The sequence below is a fragment of the Dendrobium catenatum genome, unplaced genomic scaffold (genome assembly GCF_001605985.2).
Source record: "Dendrobium catenatum unplaced genomic scaffold, ASM160598v2 fragScaff_scaffold_1470, whole genome shotgun sequence".
NCBI lineage: Eukaryota > Viridiplantae > Streptophyta > Magnoliopsida > Asparagales > Orchidaceae > Dendrobium > Dendrobium catenatum.
Window position 1 is genome coordinate 305,419 of NW_021319932.1, and position 23,863 is coordinate 329,281.

At 36.4% G+C, this 23,863-nt stretch overlaps 1 protein-coding gene across 1 annotated transcript; it reads left to right on the forward strand.

Annotated features, from left to right (window-relative positions):
• Positions 1 to 9,291: 9,291 nt before the first annotated feature.
• LOC110113094 (geraniol 8-hydroxylase) lies at positions 9,292 to 21,761 on the forward strand. The gene is made up of 2 exons (XM_020845522.2): positions 9,292 to 10,285; positions 20,999 to 21,761. Exons 1-2 carry the CDS (start codon positions 9,344 to 9,346, stop codon positions 21,629 to 21,631), a joined length of 1,575 nt encoding a protein of 524 aa, XP_020701181.1. The 5' UTR covers positions 9,292 to 9,343; the 3' UTR covers positions 21,632 to 21,761.
• The last annotated feature ends 2,102 nt before the right edge of the window (positions 21,762 to 23,863 follow it).

Below are 23,863 nucleotides of genomic sequence, written 5' to 3' on the forward strand. Positions count from 1 at the left end.
TTTCCAGATTTTAGTGGCCAGATACTATGGTGGACGCCAAGGAGATTTGTAGTGACATAGAAGCCAAGTAGAGAGAGGAGAGGTACAATTGTACATCCTAACAATGACTGAACAATTATAGGCAAATTGCATAGCAGGAATGGAGGGAATCCCAAGTCCTCCCTTGTTTTTGGGTCTACATATTTTATCCCAAGAAACCATGTGGAGCTTTTTACTATTCATCGAGTCACCAAAAAACAAAAATCTAGAACTAGATTTGTTAATGTACTTGTGATCAGATTTTGGTAATATAGCTCCTCTTATCCAATAAGGTATAGTGTTTTGTATTGTGAATTTGATGTACTGCAGCCTACCAACAAAAGATAAAAGGTTGGCCTTTCATCCATTCATTTTCTTATTCACATTGTTCAATAAAGGTAGATAGTCTTCTACTTTCAATCTATAGTAAGATAAAGGGATACCAAGATAAGTGATATTATTGACAATGTTGTGTATAGAAAGAGCTTGGCATATATCCTGAACTTGTCTAAGGTTTCTTGGGAACATAATAGCATATTTTTCATAGTTGATGTGAAGACTCGTAGCATCTGCAAAATCCCTTAAAATGTTTACCAAAATACTGCAGTTCTCTAATGTGGCCTCTCCAAAAATTAGAACATCATCAGCATATAAAAGATGAGTAAGAGAATACTTATCAAAAGTAATACCTCTAAACCCCCTACTCTCCAAGAGATTAGATAAAACATCCATGACTATACAGAATAAGTAGGGGCTAAGTGGACACCCTTGTCGGAGACCAGCAGAAGATGAGAAATAGCCCTCTAGAGCCCCATTTAGCACAATAGAGAAATTAACATCAGTTATACAAGATTTGATCCAGTTTGTAAAAGTATTAGGGAAACCTTTTTGGGCAAGTCTAGCAAGCAAAAATTCCCGACTAACAGAATCAAATGCCTTTTTTATATCCAGTTTAGCACAAAAAGTGTTGCCTTTCTACTCTTGCCAGTCAAAAAAAGGATTTCATTTGCTAGAAGAATGTTGTCTGTAGAAATTCTGAACTTTACAAAACCCCCTTGATTATCCAAAACAATCAAATTCATCACAGGCTTAAGTCTTTCCGCAAGCACCTTTGATATAATCTTGTAGAGAACATTGCAAAACGCAATGGGTCTTTAATCAGTAATTGTGGTAGCGTTTTTGTGCTTAGGGATGATAGCCAAAGCTGTGGATTTTACACCACTAGGCAAATAGCATTTAAGGAAAAATGATTTGATTGCCCTGCAAGCAGTTGGACCAATAATATGCCAAGAAGATTTGTAAAAAAGAAAGTTGAAACCATCAGACCCCGGGGCTGATTTAGAGGAACCCACAAAAACAGCATTTTTTATCTCTTCATCCAGGACACAAGTAGATATGCTATGAGCAAGAGTAGGAGGAAGAAGGAGCCCAACTGGTAAACAGTTCAGATTCTGGTTAGAAGGAGGCAAGGGGTTGTAGAGATCTTGATAAAACCATATAAGAGTATTAACCACATCAGATCTAGTAGCAGAACAGTTATTAGAAAGAAGATTAGCCACCGAATTAGAGGCTCCCCTTCTAGTTCTAATTTTAGCATATAAGAATTTTAAGTCCTCCTCCCCATTTTTGATCCAATTCACTTTAGCCCTCTGTATGATCCAAGAGGCATGTATAGAATTGAAATGAGCTAACTCCATATTATTCTCTTTGAAAGAGAGATTGAGAACAGGATTATTGGGGTCAGTTTGGAGTTTACCTAAAAGATCAGCTTGAACACCATTCAAAAAGTCCAAGTGCCTAGTGATGCAGGTAGAGGAAGACCACACTTCTTTTTTCACCACAATTTTAATCTGCTTCAGAATTTTACAAAAGTGAGAGAGTGGGTTCCCAACAGTAGGAGAAGAAAAAGCCTCAAGAAGAATAGCCCAATACTTATCTAACTTGGTCCAATAATTTTTGAAAATGAAGCGATGATTCACATGGACATTCTTGCCAGAATGCAAAATAATAGGACAGTGGTCCGAACATGAAGGACTTTGAAAGGAGCAGAAAGAGTCAGAATACTTATTTAACCAGCCCTCATTCACTAAAACACGATCAAGTTTTATATGAATAGGATTACTAGCACGCTGGTTGAACCATGTATATTTAAAGCCAACATAATTCAAATCCACAAGGCTATTACTAAAAATCATATTGTTAAAATCTAACAATGCAGACTGAGTAATAGGAGTACCTCCCGACTTTTCATTGGCATACCTACAACAGTTGTAATCTCCCATGAGAGCCCAGGGGAAATCAGTAGCAGGCGCCAAATTAGCAATAGAATTCCACAGCTGTAAACGATCTGCATTGCTATTCGACGCAGAAATAGCAGATAGCTGAAACAGAGGAAGGTTAGCAACCCAGATGGTACCTGAAATAACCTGAGACAAAATAAAGGAAGGCTTAAAGGAGAGTTTTGATGCGTTCCATTTTATCCATATACGACCAGAGGCAGATAAATCAAAATTATTACAGCTTTCTTCATTAGAAAAAAGGCAGTGGGAAGCTTCGAAATAAGGATCCAGCAAAGAAATAGATTGAATCCTGTTTTCCAAAATGCAAACCAAGTCTAGCTTGAAAGATTGAATGAGTCGCTTGAAACACAACACTTTATCAGGGTGATTAAAACCCCTGATATTCCACGCAGCTAGCAGTGGAAAAGACATTAGGAATTTGATGAATGGGATTTTTTTGTTCTGCTTTATATATAAACTAACTAATGATGATAATGTAAAGAGACAAAATAAAGGCACTAAATGATTAATCTAATGGACAACGGAAAATGCGGTAGATAACTTCAGCTTTATGCATGAATGGGGGAGCAATAATAATATTATTGCCTTGCTTGGTATGATCTGTAAAGAAAAGCTTCTTCTTCTTTTTTTTTTTTATTGACTGCAGGTTCTCATTTCTCTGTTTTTTTTTTCTTTTTTTGAAAAAGATATATATACATATACTTTAATGGAAGATATTATATGCATAAATTTTAACATAAAATAATATATACATAAATATTAACATAAAATATTTATATCTATATATAAATTTTAACAGAAAATATTTATATACATAAAAATGAAATATAGTTAATCGTACTAATTAATATTAATTAACTGTAATTGATATGTCGCCAAAAAATTATCTTAAACGGGTGCGAATCTCAGTGTAAAATCAGGTTGGAAACCTCAAAAATTAATTCGGAGACCATCCAAACTCTGATTTCAGCAAACTTATAGTCTAACTGAGTGTCTTGAAAATACAAACCCAACGACACCAAATTCGACTCAATCCGTGTCACGCCCCAAGATCTAACTTGGAAAGAATGTCAATCTATTTCTCAAACAATTTACCAGAGCTATCTAAATCCTTCAATTAAACAGTCTATCAACATCTATAAAATTTAAAACATCAATATACAAGTCGATTCATCTCAAAAGGTCATGTACAATACTTAGGAACTACACTACAATCACCAGTACTGAAATCTATCCTGAGTACCAAAAGATCAAAAATTCATCAAAATGGACAAAAACCTGAGATTCTGGTCATCAATTCCTATCTTCTACTCCCTTGCCCTGACCTAAAAATATCAACCACATATAATGAGCTTTACAAAGGCCCAGCAGGTCACCTTATATACCTGATAATTGAATCCAAAGCACGACGATGCTATCATAAGCATGTTAGTAAATCAAATCATATCAAGTCCAATGGTCAATGAATCTGTGCAATACGGAAATCCATAAATCAATAAACCATCATGCAGCAGCAGGCAAATCAAATAAAACAAGAGACTCATCAATGCCAACGTATATCGCTGAAGAAATTCCAGTACACAGAAGAAAATCAAAATCCGTCAAATCAGTCAATCCGGTCCGTCAATAATCCAATCCGTTCAAATCAATCAATCAAATCAAATCGAATCAAATCAAAAATCTATACTATTAATCGATTAAAACCAATCGGAAAAAGCAATACGATAAATCTCAATCTTATTCCTATCAATAAATCAATGTATAGGCAAGTCAAATCAGTAACAATGCATAAATCAATCTATAGGCGAATACCAATTATTCTATAGCATCAATGAATCTATAGCCAAATCTATGTCCATTTTATCCTATATCAATATCAATATCAAATATCCATGGCTCTAATGACAATCATGAAATCTTATAATATCCATACAAAACATTAAATCCCATCATAAGCAATAAGCAGAGATCAATTAACAATAAATTATCCAAGACGTCAATACAGTAACATTGCATTTCAAACAATATAATACTTGAACAAGTATCAATCACTGGGTATGTTTGCTTTGTAGACATCCATTATTGTTGGTAAGTATTCATCCATATGTTGGTTTTCAATAAAAAGAGTCGTCACTCTATTGCCCGCGTCGGCCGCCGCTCCGACATATCTATAAATACCCTTATGACTCCCAATCTATTATATCAATGATCAATGTTTAAAGGAAGAGCCCGTCCGGCCCACCATCCTGTAACAGGTCAATTCAATCTCCAACCAACGTTCACCAGGATTCTCACTTTTGTATTTCAATATCAATAGTCAATTCAAGAATCAATTCAATAACTCAATGCATAATCAACATCATAATCAATAATCAGCAATGTCTAGTCCAAATCAATAACTAGTCTGCACATATCAATTCACTCTAATCAATTTCAGAAAGAATCAGAAAATCGTACGAAAAATCGGGCGGAGTAACGGCAGTTCTATCAAAATTACACAAAGAAATCTTTGCAAAAAGTAACAATTCTAAATTTCTCCAATTACAGTCAATAATGTCCAACGATCATCAATACAAGACTATTGTTCATAATAGAATCCAAATCAAAATCCACGTCCTGATATTTTTCTATTCGATTAAAATCGCGTAGAATCAATTCCGACCGGTAAAATCGTCGTAGGAAATACTCAAATCGTGTACAATAGTCATATCTATAACATACCAAAAGTTGTGCAGTGAAAGTTGAGTCAAATCAAAATCATGTCCAAAATTCGACTACGAAAACACAAAACAGTGCACAACTCGGTCAAAACTCAATATCTCTGAAAACAGAAATAGGATTCATAGTCCTTACCACGAGATCTTCACTTTTCCCAATAGCGGCGTCGGACGAAAAGCGCTCCGTGGCCTCCGAAACCCAAGATTTCCTTTACTTTTCCTCTCTTTCTCTCTCTTCAAAATATGTGATTTTATTAAAATGATTTTCTCTCTCCTCAAAACGAGCTGATTTTCTTATATCATTAGGTTGATCGGCCCGGCCGATCGCAAAATCGTCCCGGGACGATCATACCAAAATCGATCGTCCTGGACGGTTCCCAGAACTATTTTCAGGACGGTATTTTGAACAATACAGATCGTCCTGGACGATCTCAATATCGTCCCGGACAATCCTGGGAGGAAAATCCAAGTGAGAGAGGAACAGTAAGGGAACGAGGTCTCACAATCCGAGCCAAAATGGGTCCAAATCAAGCGCCCGAAGTGCTGTTGGAAAGCTCATACCACAATTTGAGTTACCAAACGGTCTCCGATTTTAACGAGCTTATACTCAAATTAAGCGGCTCGACGAGACGAATCCAACGAGCCTAAGATTGCCGAATTCCGACATCACTAAGGCCTTTAAATGTCCAACAAATGGTGCACAATCGTAGGATTCAATATCAGCCCTCCATTCGACCACTCCCCATTTTCCCTTGATCTCTTGCCTATTTACAGGTCATGTCACTTCAAAAAAACTATAAATATACCCCTCATTCCTCATAAGAGGGGGCCAAGCAAGAAGAAAAGAGGGGAAGAGAAGGAAGAGGAGAAGGAAGAGAAGGAAGAAGCTCCTCCTCGACCACCGCCGGAACCTCGCCGGACCACCGCCGGACCACCACCTGAGATCCTCACCCTCGCCGTACCACCGCCGGAACTTCCCCGGACCACCACTGGAGTCTCACCGGACCACCGCCAGAGCTTCGCCGCACCACCACCTCAAGGCCCGACGTTCAGGCATGACGTTCTGCTGAAGGCCCAATGCTCTGCTCAAGGCCCGACATTCTGCTCAAGGCCCGACGTTCTGCTGAAGGCCCGACGCTCTGCTCAAGGCCCGACATTCTGCTCAAGGTCCGACATTCTGCTCAAGGCCCGACGTTCTACTGAAGGCTCGACGCTCTGCTCAAGGCCCGACATTCTGCTCAAGGCTCGACATTCTCCTCAAGGCCCGACGTTCTGGTCCGACATTCTGGCCCGACGTTCTGTTGAAGGCCCAATGCTCTGCTCAAGGCCCGACATTCTGCTCAAGGCCGGACGTTCTGCTGAAGGCCCGACGCTCTGCTCAAGGCCCGACATTCTGCTCAAGGCCCGACATTTTGCTCAAGGCTCGACGCTCTGGTCAAGGCCCGACGCTCTGCTCAAGGCTCGACGCTCTGCTCAAGGCTCTACGCTCTGCTCAAGGCCCTACATTCTGCTCAAGGCCCGACGTTCTGCCGAAGACCCAACGTTCTGCTCAAGGCCAGACTACCAACTAACACTCGAACTTTCAGGTGACGCTGGGTCTAATACCAGACTCCTATCGAACAGTTACTAGTTGTAATCTGATCGCCCTTGGAGGCGTTTCAGCCCTTTGTAACCGACTCAAATTCTAGTAGAATCATTTTCAACTGGGCTAGGCCCCTGGTTTTTTTCCCTTTTTAGGGGTTTTCCACAAGTAAAAACTCTGGTGTCTCTTATGAATGCTACACTCTCTCATTTATCTGATTGTGTGCTGGATCTTCGTACAATGCTAAGACATTAAACTATATATTTCTCTACCGCCGCGAATATTCCAGGACGCAACAGTAATAAAAATAGCTGACCTAATTGAATGACTGAATGCAGAAGTTACCATTTAAAAATAAATAATACTCATATCAAATAACTTATCATATTAATCAATAGTACTCATACTGTTTACTTTATCACTAGTATTTTTTTTTACTTTATCACTAGTATGATATAACTTACCACCAACATTTGCAAGGATGAAAAATGATAAAGTAAAAATACACAATTCTCCTTGGTCTATTGGTTGAGAGTTTAGGCTTCCAACTAAGAGGTCCAGGATTCGAGTCTATGTATATACGTTGTGTGTGAGTTTGCCTTAAATGGCCTAAATGTCAAAAAAAAAAAAAGTAAAAGTAAAATAATGACAAGGGTAGAGTATTCACGTTTTGTCATCTCACTGTTGGATGCAAGCAGAGTGAGCCTAGCTATTGCTTTAAAACAGGAGGAAGTGGAGAGGTTGAGAGCAGTTGGCGACATCGAGAAAGGAATCAATAGAAGGAAGGAGCGTCTCGATTGGGAAAATCTATAGACGTCTGGAGTCGATTTAGCAGCAGATCGGAAAGAGGTAGGATTGTCGGAGTTGGGTCGCTACAGGTGGCAGAAAAGGCTTTGGGGATTTTATAATGAGATGAGTTTCAGCTGGTGGGAAGTAGATCTACAAGTGTAGTGATCTGGAGTCCGACAGTGGAAGCTTCCGTGTCTTAGAAGCTGGAAGATCAATCAAGGTATTCGCGGTTTAATTTTAATTTTTTTTAAAGCCCTGTCATTAATCAATCCTTCCAAGGATTACTTATAATGAGATTACTAAGTATGAAATGGCAATCATTTGTGGTTTCCACTGCTCAAGATTTTTTTTTTAGATTAGATTGGGGCAATCCGTAACCATCAAGTATCTTAATGCCGCAAGTCTTGCCATTTCATCAGCTAGATGAAAGATCGTTGACGTTTCGAGGGGAATATAATTTGAATTGTTGCAAAAATTCAAAGTCTTTCACCCAATTTCATCTATGGCCAACCTCTCGAGTATAGAGGGTAAAGAGGACAACTCTTCTGATTTCAAGCAGTAAGATGGGCCCAATTCCACTAAGCAAGGAAACAAACATATGCTTTAAGTACCTCAAATCAATCCTTTGATATCTTCAATTCAAAGAAATATAACGTTACTAGCGATGGAAAGGCACGACATTCATGGTTCCCATTAAATTTACCTTCGAGCCATTTTATTTCTGGCCTCTAAAAAAAATATGGAAGAACTTTCATACTCCAAACAACTTGTCAATTTAATTTTCTCTAAATTGAAGCTCGGATTGACATTGTTTATCCATATTGTAGACCTTGTACCCATGTATGTCTTTATGCTTAAATTCCTTATACATTTTGGTGGTCGAAGGTTGTCGATCGTGCTCTTAGGCAAATCAAAATTCCCCAAATTAATGAGATTCCGTCATAAAGCTAAATCTATGAGCCTCCTCTTATCGCATAATCTGGCACTACAAGCCTTCCTCAACATCTTTAATATCTTCAAGGCAATTGTTTCCTAGCTTGCAAAGATCATTCATATTCTTCAGGTACACCAGTTCTACGACCATTCACATCTCCTAAAAAAAATAATCTTGAAGTGACTTTAGCTTCCCAATCTCACACATCGATAAAATACAAGTCTCGGTCAATCTTAGATGACACGAGTCATTAATGCCATTAGAAGTTTTGACGGTGCACCCAATATATCTTTTTTTCTTAACATTTAAGCGTCGAATATGTATCAGATTTCTTTTTAACTCCTTCGAATATCATTTACAAGCCATCAATACATATGCATGATAATTGTAGGCCTCTCGGTGTTTGGAATACTTTAATGAGCGTCTATCTTTAACTCTTGAATATTCTTGTTTTAAAATTGACTCCCTTCGATATCCTTCATAGCCTTCCCTTGAAAACTAGGAGGCTGAATAAAATTCAATGCATTCCACATCCAAAGTGGATCATCTTTATCAAATTTATGATTTTTGGAGTAGTCATATGCGTCAACAGAATATAAGAAGAGATGGAACAAATAAAAGGCATATAGAAGAAATGTTATCATAGTTTTCCGCTTGTGTTTCGTGTTTTTCTTGTTTTTCTCGGTTGCTTTGTTTTTGCAAGAATCTCCAACCCAGTTTCACACCAGTTTAAATATATAACATCTAAATTTTTATATCATTTAGATATTTAAATCAAGCTTAGTCATATATATATATATAAATATGTTTCACTTGATATTAGTGATATTTTTATGAGTTTCAAAATTTTTAGTTAAGAATTTTTTCATTGCTATTTTTTTATCAGCAGTGATATTTTGAAAGCTCGTTTTTGTCTCCACGTTGAATCTATTAAAAAATATAATTGGGTGGAAAGAAATGGCGTTTGCCAACCACAGCTTCCAATTCCAACTACCCCACAACCATGGAATCTATTTTCCACCTCAACTCCGGCGCCACCCCGATCTTCGTGGCGGCAGTTGCCACCATCATACTCTTCTACATCTTACTCTTTGGGTTCCGGCCGCCTCGCATCCCTTCCATAACACGGCCATCCCTCCCGCCGGGCCCGTCCGGCCTTCCCATCGTCGGAAACCTTCCCTTCCTGGAAGCCGAACTCCACTCCTTCTTCACCCGCCTCGCTTCCACCTATGGCCCTATATTCCGCCTCCGCCTCGGCTCGAAACTTGCCATCATCATCTCCTCCCCTACACTCGCACGCGAGATCCTCCACGACCAAGATCTCGCCTTTGCCAACCACGACGTCCCCGCCGCAGCCCGCGCCATCACCTACGGTGGGGCTGACATCCTGTGGACCCCACATGGCCCCACTTGGCGCATGCTCCGCCGCATCTGCGTCCGGGAGCTGCTCAGCCCCACGAGCCTCGCAGCCGTTTACCACCACCGACGGCGCCAGATACGTTCAGCCATCCGACGCCTGTACGAGCATGCGGCGGTCGGGGATCCGGTCAACGTTGGGGACCAGATATTTGTTGCGGTCTTGAACGTGGTGACGAGCATGCTGTGGGGTGGGACTGTGGAGGTGGAGAACGGTAGTACTGATGATCTGCAGGTGGGAAGACAGTTTAGGGAGCTCGTCGGTGAGATAACACTACTGCTTGGAAAGCCCAACCTGTCGGATTTTTTCCCTGAATTAGAAAGGTTTGATCTGCAAGGGATAGTGAGAAAGATGGATGTTTTGAGGGAGAAGCTTGATGAAATTTATGACAATATTATAGAAAGTAAGAGGAAGGGATCGAAAGTGAAAGCAGGGGAGGATTTCTTGGACTATATGTTGAAGGCGGAGGATGAAGGGCTTGAGACCAACACGACCTTCACCATCACACATGTCAAAGCTATGCTCATGGTAACTTTGCGCGCTAATTCTCTTTATATATTATATTCTGGTGATTTCGATTTCTCCTCTCCTCTTATTAACATAGATTCTAGGGTTTAGAGTTCTACCCTTTCCCTTCATTAAAAAAGAAAACGGATCCAAGGTCATCTAGTACCCTATTGTTTTCAGAAGCGAAATGATCCCAAGAGCCTCTGTTGTTCGCCGATTTCAGGTTATTCATTCCCCATTTTTTTAAGGAGATCGAGTAATAGTTTTGACTGCTTCTATGACTTGCTAATATTGGGTCATTTAATTTCCTATCCATCCTTTAAGGAGAGAAATTGCCGTATTCACCTTCAGTCCATATCGACCTCGGTTTAGCCTTGTAAGAAAACTATTATATTCAACAAATAACTCGATGATATTTGTTTATTTACATAATTAAACAAGTAAATGAATAGCAATTTAAAAGCGCATCTTATAAAGTACTTTTGTTGATCACATGCATGCTTGTTCATTTATGTTTAAATTTAAAAGCGCATCTTATAAAGTACTTTTGTTGATCACATTCATGCTTGTTCATTTATGTTTAAATTTAAAAGCGCACACAACTCTCATTGGCCTATTGGTTGAGAGCTTAGGCTTGCAACTAAGAGGTTCAGGGTTCGAGTTTATGTGTATGCGTTGTGTGTGTAAGTTTGCCTTAAATGGCCTAAAAAGTTATCATGGCGTCATTACTTATAATCAAATGACGTGTTCGATTATAATATATTACAAATAACAAGCAATAATAAATTTGTCATGATAACTTGTTTAGCTTATAACATAAAGATGTTTAGTACAAAATGTCTAGTACAACCACAAAAATATAACCAAAAAATCATTTAGTGCAACATGAAAGTCCAACTACTCAATAGAGGGAATGATAGAATTAGATTCAGAGGTTGGTCTTTGGCCTTCAATATCATCATCATTGAATATCATTGCTTTTAACTCTAGTTCATCTAAAGAAAGATTTGCAACCTCCAATAATCCCATATCATCAAGGCACTCGAATTCATCTCCAGCAACATCCCACATCTTGTTATCACCTATCATATAAAGTGGGGTTTTCCTTGATAGAAGACGAAGATTTGTATGCACATAAACTAAATCTTCAGTTGTGGAGTTATTTTATTCATCTTTATTGATTGAATAAATGAATATGTGCTCCAATTTCTCTCACAACAGGAAGAGAATGATAGTTGACCAAAAAATTTTATTGCTATTGTTTGAAGAAGCGGTGCTGAAGTTCCATGAATCAACCACCACATTTTTGGATCCATCCTCCATCTATCAACCAAAGATTCTTAAATGTAACGCCCTAAACTACTTGCTTTTAACAACTTCATATGACTGAAGATTCTATCTCTTAATTTTATCTACCCTTATATATTTATGACGTGAAATGAATAACAGAATATATAATGTGAGGAGTTGGGATTTGTTCTTAATTGACAAATAAAGTGATTAGATAGTCTAAAAGAGATCAATGGCCAACTAAACAATCTACAACCTAGGGTTTGATTTAGGTAAAACAAGAATAATCGCATATCCTATAAACTAGGGTTTGATTTAGGTTTTTTTTCCAGAACCCAAAACAATCAAAGTAATTTCAGAAAAATTAACATGCTCTTGTGAACACAAATCCACATGATAAATGAGAAAAAATTGAGAGAAATGACGAATGGCAAAAAAAAATCTAGGTCAAACTTACAGAGAAATGACGAATGATGAATGGCAGAAAAATCTAGATCCGGCAGCATGCAGAAGGAATCTGGATCGGCTGCTCGGGACGGCCGGAAGCTCGCCTGCTCGGGACAGCCGGAAGCTGAAGGCGACGGTGCGGGCTGGAGCCTCGATCGGCTGCGCGACTCCTCTGCTCGGGACGGCCGGAAGCTCGCCTGCTCGGGACGGCCGGAAGCTCGCCTGGTCGGGATGGTCGAAAGCTCGCTTGCTCGGGACGGCCGGAAGCTGAAGGCGACGGTGCAGGCTGAAGCCTCGGCTGCGCGACGACTCCTCTCGATATCGCTCGAATGAACGCGATATTAGGGCTGATTCTTGTGAACCGGCTTATTAGGTGCATTTTTCTTTCTTTTTTTTAATTTAAACTATGAAATAGCCGGACACGCGTGTCCGACAAGTGTGTCCGGCTTAATTTTTTTTTTAAACCCGGACACACCCATAACGTGTTGGACATGTGTCCGAGCCGTGTCGAACGCGTGTCCGTGTCCGACACATGTCCGACACTGCATTGCCTCTTAAAACGGAGTGTCGGTGCATCATAGGTCTTGATCAAACAAATCCAAGGATTGCTTAATTTCAACATCATTAATGCATATTTTTGGAAAGAACACTATATGATCAAGTAAATTAATATGGATCATTTGATTGAACTCTCTAGATTTTGTTTATATTTACTAATCATGCCATTTTCAAAAACTATAATTAGACCCCTACTTTCTATATGAAAGGGCATTTTGTTTTAGATATGGCCTTGAAGAATCTCATAGCTCCATCGGACCACCATCCAATCACTGTTGTTGGACAAACACTCAAGCATCGCATTCAGACCACCATTTGAAAACAAATTGATGATCTTCATTGGACCATTGCCACCACCATTATCGTAGTATTGTTACCTAGCTTTAGACTACAATCCATTAATCATAATTCCCTTACTACAGTCCTTCCTCCAACCATCATCACCTAACTAACATCCTCTATCTATCGTCGCTCAAAGAGGGTCCTTCGATTGCTATCTCTTGATTACAATCCCCTAACAATTGTCGCTCAACTACAGTCCTCCAATCGCTATCGTCTGACTATGATCCTTTGGTTGTCATCTTTTGATTATCGTCCTTTGAACACTATCGCCCAACTATGATTATCAAACTACTATTGCTTTATGACGGTCCTCCAACTACTATCACCTGACTACAATCCTCTAACCATTATCAATATTATGGCCCTTTGATCGTTGTTCCTCGACAATGAGCCTCTAACCATCATCGCCTGACTATGATATACCTATTATAATGGCCCAACTTCAACCTTTCGATTATGATCACCCAATTACTCTCAAAGGACTACAATCTCCCTTCCATTGTCATCTAATTTTGGTTCTTCTAATGCTATGGCTCGACCATATGATTATCATCACTTGAATTTGATTTCCTAACTACCATATTCTAACTTCATCCCTCAAACTAACATCGCATGGATACAATCCTCTGACCTTCATTGCTCAATTACGATCCTCTAAACATTGTTGCTTGAAAATAGTCCTCCAATTAGATCTTAAGTTCAGTTTTTAGAACTTGCATGTCATGACCGGGAATGGTATGACCTGTGCGGTATTGAGTTATATTAAGTCGGGTCATGACAAGCTTTTTTATATTAATGTGTCGGTTGGAGAAGTGAATCATAACAAAGCCATAGGATTTAATATATAATAATATGAGATGATTCTAGGTAGTTAATGGTGCTCATTTTGTTTGTTTTTCATATCTATGTGTTGCATGCAATTGTGTTTAGTAATTCTACAATGTATCAGCCAGATCCAAATATTCCCAATATTTAGTGCTTTAGTTAGGAAGCTCAGGTTCAAGGTATATCTCTTATGATTAGTTCTAAAGTAATATCTCATATTATAGGTTTAGAAGCATAGTTAGTAGATAAGGCTCAAACATGAGTTTCTGGCACTAGATCTGATGACATGTATAGATATTTATGTAATTTTATGATGTTACATTCTCCCAGACTTTCAGGAGTTATTAAATCAAGGGAGGTTGAGGATTGGATGAAGAGGATAGAGAAGACCTTGGATGGGATGCTTTATCCTCCTAAGAGGAGAGTTATAGTAGTTGCATTTTTATTAGATAGTGAGGTTGAGTGCTAGCGATTAGGCTAGTAGAACTAGAAGTTTCAGAGTCATGTAAATACCTTGATTACTTATGAGGAGTTTATAGAGATGTACATGACTTGATTTGTACCTCCATCTATTAGAATGACAATTATGGATCTCTTTTCTGAAATTGATTCAGGGGAATATATTAGTGATGCAGTAAGAGGCAGAGTTTACTGCTCTCTCAAAGTATACTCAATCGTTGGTTAGCATTTTTGAGAAAAGTATTATAGATTTCTGGAGGGGCTCTGGGATACTTGAGACACTCATTACTAATGCAGAAAATTATAGATTTTTCTCAGTTAGTCAAGAGGGTCAAGAGGATAGAGGCTAGTTTGGCAACAGTTCAACAACAATAGAGACTGCGAGCAGGAAGAGCTTTGACAGTGAGAAAGTTGATAAAGGCCATTATGGGAAGAAGAACAGATTTGGACTTGTTGAGTTCAGAAGGAGGGGACAATCGGTAGCAGTTCCTTTTGAATATGATAGAGGTAATATTGCCAACTCTGGATGTTCAGTTAATGAGGGACCGTTAAGTTATTATTGTGGTAGAAAGCTCAATGGTTAATACTATAGAGTGTCAGGTCTAGGTTTTAGCTGTGGTCATTATGGACACAGGATTGTTGAGTGTTACAGATTGGAACTGATAAACATTTTGATTGAAGAACTTAAAGCTAGCTCTATAAGAAGTCGACTATGGGTAGACCAAAGACAATACCACCCCAATCATATTTTAAGGTTTTCGATAGTTGGAGTGCTGGTATGTCAGCATGAGGTAGTATTCTGGAGGATTAAAGGGTGTTGGGAGTTTCATTTCTGACTCCAGCATAACCACAGGTTTATTGTTTGATGCCATAAAAGGCTAGTGAGTCACCAAATATTATGATAGATACTACTTATATTTTTACATCTCCTTTTTATATTTTATTTAATTCTAGTACTAGTCATTCTTTTTTGTCATTGTAACATTTTGATTCCTTGATTTACTTTTCATTCCATTGTCTATTTCCTTGTCTGTAGTTTTTCTTACGGGAGATGGAATTGTAGCCAGTAGGATTTATTTTTATGATTTAAAGTTTTCTAATATAATTAAGAGATCTAGTTTGATTTTATTGCCTATTTTTTCATTCAATGTTATTTTAGATATGGAGTAGATGAGTCAGTATGAGGCTCAAATTAATGTCTAAAGAAGTGAGTAACTTTGTATTAGGGTGTTGAGAGCTTTATGTTTTAGGGAATTAGGTGTATTCTCCCTTGTCTTATTTCTGCATTAGAAGTGGATACACTTTAGAGACAAAGTAGTTCAATATTTTTAGCTTATGTTAGAGATGTGAAGATCTCTTTTGAATCTGTGAGTAGTGTCCCTGTAGTTTAAGAGTTTTTGGATATTTTCCCTGAGGAGTTAATGACTTTAACACCAAGCAAAGAAGTAGAGTTTTGCATAAATATTTTTCTTGGTACTACTACAATCTCTAAGGCTCCATATAGAATGTCACCTCATGAGCTTTAGAAGTTGAAGGTGCCACTTCAGAAGTTGGTGGACAAAGATTTTATCCATCTCAGTGTGTCTCCTATTTTATTTGTAAAGAAAAATGATGATACTTTATGGATGTATATCGACTACATAGATCTTAATAAGGTAACTATAAAAATAAGTATCTCTTACCTAAGATTGATGACTTGTTTAATCAGCTGGCAAGATATTCAATATTTTTTAAGATTGATTTGTGATCTGATTATCATTCACTGAAGATGAGAGAAGAGGATGTGGAAAAAAATGCATTTAGCATGAGGTATGAGCATTATGAGTTTTAGTCATATCATTTGGAGTAATTAATACCCCAACAGTCTTCATGGATTTGATGAATATGATATTTATGAAGTATGTGGACCAGTTTTTGATAATTTTTATAGATGATATTTTAATTTATTATAAATTTGAGAATGATTGATCTAGTAGACAAGTTAGCACAAATATATGTTAGAGATATTATCATATTATGTGATGTGCTAAAGGTAATTGTATATGATCATGATGGCCGATTTACCTCCAGATTATAGAGAGGTATTCAAGAAGGATTGGGTACAAAATTGTACTTTAGTATGACATTTCACCCGCAGATAGACATGTAGTCTGAGAGGGCTATTCATGTACTGGAAGATCTTATAAAACTATGTGTTCAAAATATTAGGGGTAGTTAGGAGGATCATATTACTTTAATAGATTTTATTTATAACAATAGTTATCAATCCAACATAGCTATGACCTCTTATTAAGCTTTATAGTTTATACAATGAGAAGTGCGAGACCCCTTATCTTTGATAGGGGTGGGTGATAAGCAGGTGATAGGGTCATGGCAACACTATATCAATGATCCATTTGATCAAAGAAAGGTTGAGTTCTAAACAGGACAGACATAAAAATATTATAATAAAAAATATAGATTGTTTGAATTTCAGACATGCATTTTTTTATTTTAAAATCAGCTCTATAAAAGGTGTTAGAAGATTTGAAAGAATCAGTAAGTTGAGTCTAATGTACATTAGATATTTTGAGATTATTGAAAGGATTGTGATTCTGCTTATAGGTTATTTTTGCCTAATCATACACTACAGGAAATTCAGTTAAAACTGCGGTTTTTTCCGGCGGCTTTACTGGTAAAACGGGCGGTTTTCAAAAAAACCGACGGTTCGCGGCGGTTATCATGCCGCCGGTTAAAATGGCGTAGGAAACCATTGCCGGCGGTCTTTTTCTTGCGGTTTAATTCTCCGACGGCCTTCCGGCGGCTTATACCGCCGGTTATTACCGATTTTGGTACCGGCGGTAATATTGAGGTCCGGCGGTTCATCCGGCAGTTACATGACCGCCGCTAGTTCCGGCGGCTTTAACTTGAATAACCACCGGTTAGGCCGTCGGTAATAACCGGCGGCGAAACTGCCGGCGAAACCGCCGTTATTACTGGCGGCCATATAACCGCCAGTCAAGGCCGCCGGTAACAGCTGAATTTCCTGTAGTGATATGCTAGACATACATAGTGTACTTCTTGTATATTCTCTAAGGATGTGAGTATCCAATTTTTGGAGTACCTTATATGTTGATGATGTTGAGGTTTATCGAAATATGCTCTATAGGAAAAAGCCTGATAGTATTCTGGCATACGATGTCAAGAAATTGAAAAGTAAATATATTATGATGGTCAAGATGCAGTTGAAACACGTGATCTCCAGAGTAGCAACTTGGGAGAAGGAATATGAGATGAGATAGCTATATAGAGATTTATTCTAACTTATTTTGATTTATAAATATCGATGTCATATTTTTCTGAGAATGGGAGATTTGTGAGATCTCTAGGATCATAGTACCATTCAAATTAGTCTAACATGACTAGAAGTCAATTAACCTATTGAATTTCTATATTTGAACTCTCCTACATTTGTTTGAGAATGATCTATATGTATGAAAAAATGTTTGCATGTGTTTTGGAGTGGGTTTCAAGGATTTAAATGCATGTTTGTCAAATATGGAAATTTCCCCTGAAGGGCCCTGGTGCTGTGTTTTTTGGCACCTCGACGCGAAATTAATACCTAGCTATGAATTTTTGAAGGAGCACCTTGGAGTGCCGCGGGGCACCTAGGAGCATCGCGTGGTGCCTTGGCACCATCCCAAAATTTTATATTAAAAATATCCAATTCCATTATTCCATTCGATGCATTATTGTTTGGGAAACTTCCAATTGAGAGAGAGAGAGAGAGAGAGAGAGATTTTAGTAAAAGAAACTCCATTTTGGGCTGATTCGGGTCATTTTCAGCTGTCAGTATAATTCAAAAAATTACTCTGGTCGAGATAGTTTACATTTTTTCTACCTCGATCAGTTTTTAATAATTTTGTATTTTTGACATTTTTTGATCGAATATATAATTTGGTTTTACAAAAATACAAATTTATCTGATTATGATAACTTTTATTCCTGTAACTTTTGATGTGTTTTTGCTACGACTATTCTGGTCATTTTGAATATTTACTCGAGATTTTTTGTCGGACAATTTGAAAAAATGGTGATTTTTATCAATTCAGAAATTTGTTTTAACATATAAAAATAGTGTTTTCAGAACGTTGTATATACAATCTCTAATAATATGGTGAAACTATGAAAACTTAAGAAGGGATTTTGTTGGCGAAGAGAAATGATTCAGTTAGTGGTGAGATAAGATACTATTATTAAGCATGCTGATATAAATTTATTCCACACAACACAAATTGTACGTCAATATGCATACCAAACGACAAAGTTTCCCAAACTTATATACAATTAAGTGCCTGTGATATATAACAATGATGATTTAGATTATAATGTTACGAGAGAGTTAGTAATGATTGAGCATAAATATGTGTATTATTCCCCCATTGCAGCATTTGAAGCACTAATTATGTAACAATGTTAATCACTACGTACATAACCATCAACAATTATAAGACATAATAAAAAAATATACTTAATTAGATCAGAATTTTAATGATCTTCACACTTAATAAATAATATGATCATCATCAATTAATAAGTTCATAAATCATAATATAAGCTAGCTAGGCAATTCCGGTTATTTGGGTAAGCTATTAATTAATTTTAACAACTAGCTAACGATAAGCTCATTTAAATTTACAATCATATTCCTATATAAATATCTAGAGATTATTTAATGAACAAAGTAACTATTAATAGAATAATTTAACTGAATAATTAGTTTAGTTTTTCCTAATTCTTATATGAATTTAGAACTTGTAAACTAATTATTTAATTAATTATGCGCGCGCGCACATGATGAGTCTGATAGCAATTTATTTATAAGCTTTGCTATTTGTATTTTGCTTATTGCTTATATAGCTCAAAATATAGCTTTTCCGGCAGCGTACAACCATCGGTCCGAACCTTTATATATAGGGATCAAATGAAGATTTTGACACATGAAGCCTTGAGTGTTCAACTTTTATATGTTATCAATCTAATAAAATCTGATGGTTTCTCTCTCTAGATTCTCTACCCCCCGATCCTATTGTTTTTATCCACGAAGATATTTAGGTCCAAAATCCTCCAATGGTCAGTGAGTATGGGCTAATAAAATGAATTAGAATTCAAGAATTTCAAACATTGGAGAAACAAAATAAGAGAGAATAGGGAAAATCAAATTTGGAGGAGTTAGTGAACTTAACTTTTTTTTCTTTTTGTTAAAATAATAATAACAACTAACTTTAGGTTAGAGAGTTGACACATTAGATACTTAGATCAATATCGGAGAAACTTATTTTTACCTGAGTACTCAACTAATTAAGATAAACAAACTTTAAGCTTTTATGATTATGTTGAATTTTTTATTCCTTTTGTTATCATATAGAAATGAAAAATGCAGATTTCAAAAACCATAAGATTCCCAGATATACATATAGTCTTATGCTTAATGATATTGCCTTTCAGGTCGAGTAAACTCTAATAATTGAACTAGGTCAAAATTCAAGCATTGCATCCAAGACATTTTTATGTAATTTGGACATGGAGTGTAGCCCTAGAATTCATACTCATGCATTTGTCACATTAACAAATTTGACTAGAGAAAGAGTCCATTATAGTTGGCTACACGCCAATTTATTGACAATAAGCTATTAATAAGCCTTGCTATGCAAATTTTGTTTTTGTAGCGCAAAACATAGGGCCTCAATAAGAGATTTTGATGCATGAAGTCTTAGATAGGCACTCAACTCTTGTATTCTTGTCATCTTGTGAAATCTAAGAACTTCTGTCTTTCTCTCTCTCACCCTTTCTTGCTCTATGCCATCTTGTGGATCTTATTAGTAAGGTTTCAATATTGCCAATGAATAAATTTGGATGAGAGAGAGAGAGATCTTTTTAAATTCTCTCTTGCTAAAAAATTAATTAATATTGGGATGGGCTTGTATTTGAATTAACCCAACATCAGGATAAAACTTTGCCATTGACCATATATTATTAAAAAAATAGTTGAAACTTAATTTCCACATAAAATAAATTAACCGGAGGTCTCCGATTGTTTACATTCAATATTTTACATGAATATAGATATAATCCTTATCATTAATTTTGAACCATCTTATCAATGGAATCAATATTCACTCAAGATCAACCATACACTAAGAATCAAAATGGATATCATTATTTTAACACATTATTTCATCCTAAAATTGAATATTTGTACTTAAACTTTTAAATTATTATATTAAATCAAGATTTGGGCATCATATGGATGTTTCCAATGGAGAGTTAGCCGTTGGATCTTTTGATCTCAATAAAATACCTCTATCATTTAATCATACCTTCTTCAATATTAATCACAATGCCTTCTATGCTGACCCTAATATTCTGATTATCACAAGAACATGATCCAACACAAATTTTGATGATAATTTGTTCTCTTTTTCCCTCTCTAATATATCAGTGGATTATAATGCTCTCGGTTAAAAAAGAGATCAGTTCATCGCTTCTTTTAAGGATAAGGATGATGTGTTCTATTCTCCATCATTGCCCCTAACTTTTATAAATATCACTTTTTTCAAGGTTAGACGAGCTTCTCCTCTTATTTAAACTGTAACATAATCATATGAGTTTTTTTTTTCCTCAAGCTCAAATACTGATTTCGGCTTCAGAGTTGTAGGTGGAACAAAAATAACTTTTTTTTTTCAAGCTTAGATAAATACTTTTCTAGCTTATTCAATACCACAAAATATGAAGTAACTTAATAAATGATCATTTTGCCTTCGTTTTTCATAGGAAATTGTTGTAGCTGGAACAGATACAACTTCAAATGCAGTGGAATTTGCCTTGGCTGAAATGTTAAATAGAGTTGAGACCATGAAAAGAGTTCAAGATGAGCTTGAACATGTAGTAGGGAAGCATAACATTGTTGAAGAACATCACATCGACAAACTTCCCTACCTAAATGCCACAATCAAAGAGGTGCTCCGCTTGCACCCGACGGTGCCATTACTAGTTCCCCACCGCCCAAGCTCCACATGCACCGTCGGCGGTTATATGGTACCTGAGGGAAGCAGAGTCTTCATCAATGCATGGGCAATTCACAGAGATCCTGCAATATGGAAAGAGCCACTAGAATTCAAGCCTGAGAGATTCATGAATACAATTCATGAGAGGAAGTGGGATGGAAATGGAAACGACTTCAATTACTTGCCATTTGGATCAGGAAGAAGGATTTGTGCAGGGATAGCCATGGCTGAGAAGATGCTTGCTTACTGTCTCGCGTCACTGCTGCATTCCTTTGATTGGAAATTAGAGGAGGGAAAGAAGCTTGATCTCTCTGAGAAGTTTGGTATTGTTCTCAAGAAGGCTGAGCCATTGGTTGTAATTCCTGTAGCCAGGTTGTCAAACCCCGACCTTTATTATTAGGTATTAATGATTTATGTATGGTCTCTTGAGTGGGTGTTTCATCAAATTACATGAAATAATGGCGTTATGAACTCATTTACATGAGTAAATATATATATATATATAAAGGTTTTAGTAGTTTAATAATGTACGATAATTTTTGTTATTTGTACATGTGAAAATATGTGATGAAAATTATTGTATTATGTATGCACCTCTCTACCCTAAAGATTTCACGGCTATGGCGAGCACACGCACACCATTTTATTCTTCGCTTCAAGGATCGGATTACCATCATATAACTTCATATCATGACAGCATCATACTGACTATTGTTTATTATATGGGCATGCTTGCTCATGTTTATGATTCAAATATTTTGATTTAAAAATTATGTAAAATTTTACTTTTGGTCTAGTATATTTTTTAGTACTTAAACAATATGTTTCGTAGAAGTCAAAGCTTTTTATTTTTGGCAGGGTAAAATTGCCAAAACCCTCATATAGTGTGGTAGTGGCAGAGCCAGAAAATTTATTGAGGGAGGAGGACCTAAATTATTTTATTAAAATTTTCCCTCAATTTTTTTCATCCGGGCTTAGGACTGGCATAGATAGTTTTAAAAATTTTTATATAAAAATAAATTACTAAATATAAAATAAAGTACACTTACAATTTATGCATTCTATTCTTCATGTTTTGAAATAACTGAATAATAATATCATTGTCAATACAATCTAAAATTTCTTTTTCAATGTAAGCGGTTAAAGTATCATTCATCCACTGATCTCTAATTCGATTGCGTAGTCGATTTTTTATGATGTTCATTGAAAAAAAAAATGCTCTTTCAACTCCTGATGTTGTAACGGGTAGTACTAATGTCAATTTCATAAGCATAAAAATAAGGGGATATAGCATTTCCTTTCTACTATGAATCATTTTTTCAGCAAGACTTCATATATCTTTTAATGATGAAAATTATACATAAAACTGTATATCCATAATATAAATTTCCAGATGATTGTCAAGAATTATCAAATCAGAATTAGTGAAATCACTGGGATATAAGTTTGCCATTTTAATTAATTTTTCTTTGTTGAATGCACAGAACGAATTCGATAGTTTCAAACAAGCAATACACAAAAGTAATTCAGCATTATATTCTTTTCCTCTTCCTTCTACCCCAAAGAGATAACAACACAAACAATATGCTTTATCCTTCTGAATACTATACTCTAACTAACTAGAGTATCTATCAAATCATCTCAGATTGAAACGTCTATCTTTCATCTCAAACTTAGTTTTAGATCGAGAAGTCATGATTGCGAGGCTAACATGGTCTTTTTTGCAAATATGATATGCGAATTTGATCATGAATATTAAAACTAAATTCTGAAATAGGGATACGTAATCCAGGATTTGATTGAAGATTCTCTAAATCTATTATCATGTTTTTTAAAGATTCACCATCAGCTCGAAATATTTTTTTGTTTTGCTCATCAACCTTATTTTCTGAATTCCCTATTGGTGTTGATACTCAAGATTGTGAGGATTTTTTAAAATATTTCTCCATAATGTTTGTGCAAGTTCAAATTTGAGAACTACATAAAACATAAAAATTACAAACAAAATATAAAATTAAGAACGAAGCAGCAAACAATTTTTTTTTGTTTTCCCTAAAAAAGTAAACAGTCAACTACAATAGGTATTAAAATAAGAAAATAATATATCAAACAAATTGAGATTCTTTTTTTTTTTTTTTGTTTGTTATTCTAAACAAGTAAACAATAAACTACATTGCGTACTGAAATAAGAAAACATAAAACAGTAAACTACAGTAAATTTTAACATAATATTGAGATTTGAGATTAAATCAAACAAGTTCAAGGCATGATTTTTTTTATCCGAAACAGTAAACAGTAATATTGAACACTAAAGAGTATACAATAGTAAATAATTTTCTTTACTTAGGGAAAAAATCTATAACCAAAAGACAAAATATAGAAAAAAAAAAGAGAGAGCTTACCGGTGCGGCTGTGCAGCTCTAGAATTTTTTACTTAGGGAAAAAACTGCATAGGTATTGTTGCGGGCTAGAAAATACGCGGCGATATAGATTTAATTTTGCGTCTTAGCGTTGCACGTATAACTAGCACACACAGAGAACACAAGATTTTTTACGTGGAAAACCCTTAAAAGGAAAAAACCACAAGGCCTAGCCCAGTTGAAAATAATTCCACTAGACTTTGAATTGGTTA

What these genes read in the sequence shown, in the direction of transcription:
- LOC110113094 (XM_020845522.2), top strand. Translation starts at nt 9,344, where the DNA reads ATGGAATCTATTTTCCACCTCAACTCCGGCGCCACCCCGATCTTCGTG. An exon ending in ATGTCAAAGCTATGCTCATG is followed by an intron (nt 10,286 to 20,998) that starts GTAACTTTGCGC and finishes CGTTTTTCATAG; the next exon opens with GAAATTGTTGTAGCTGGAAC.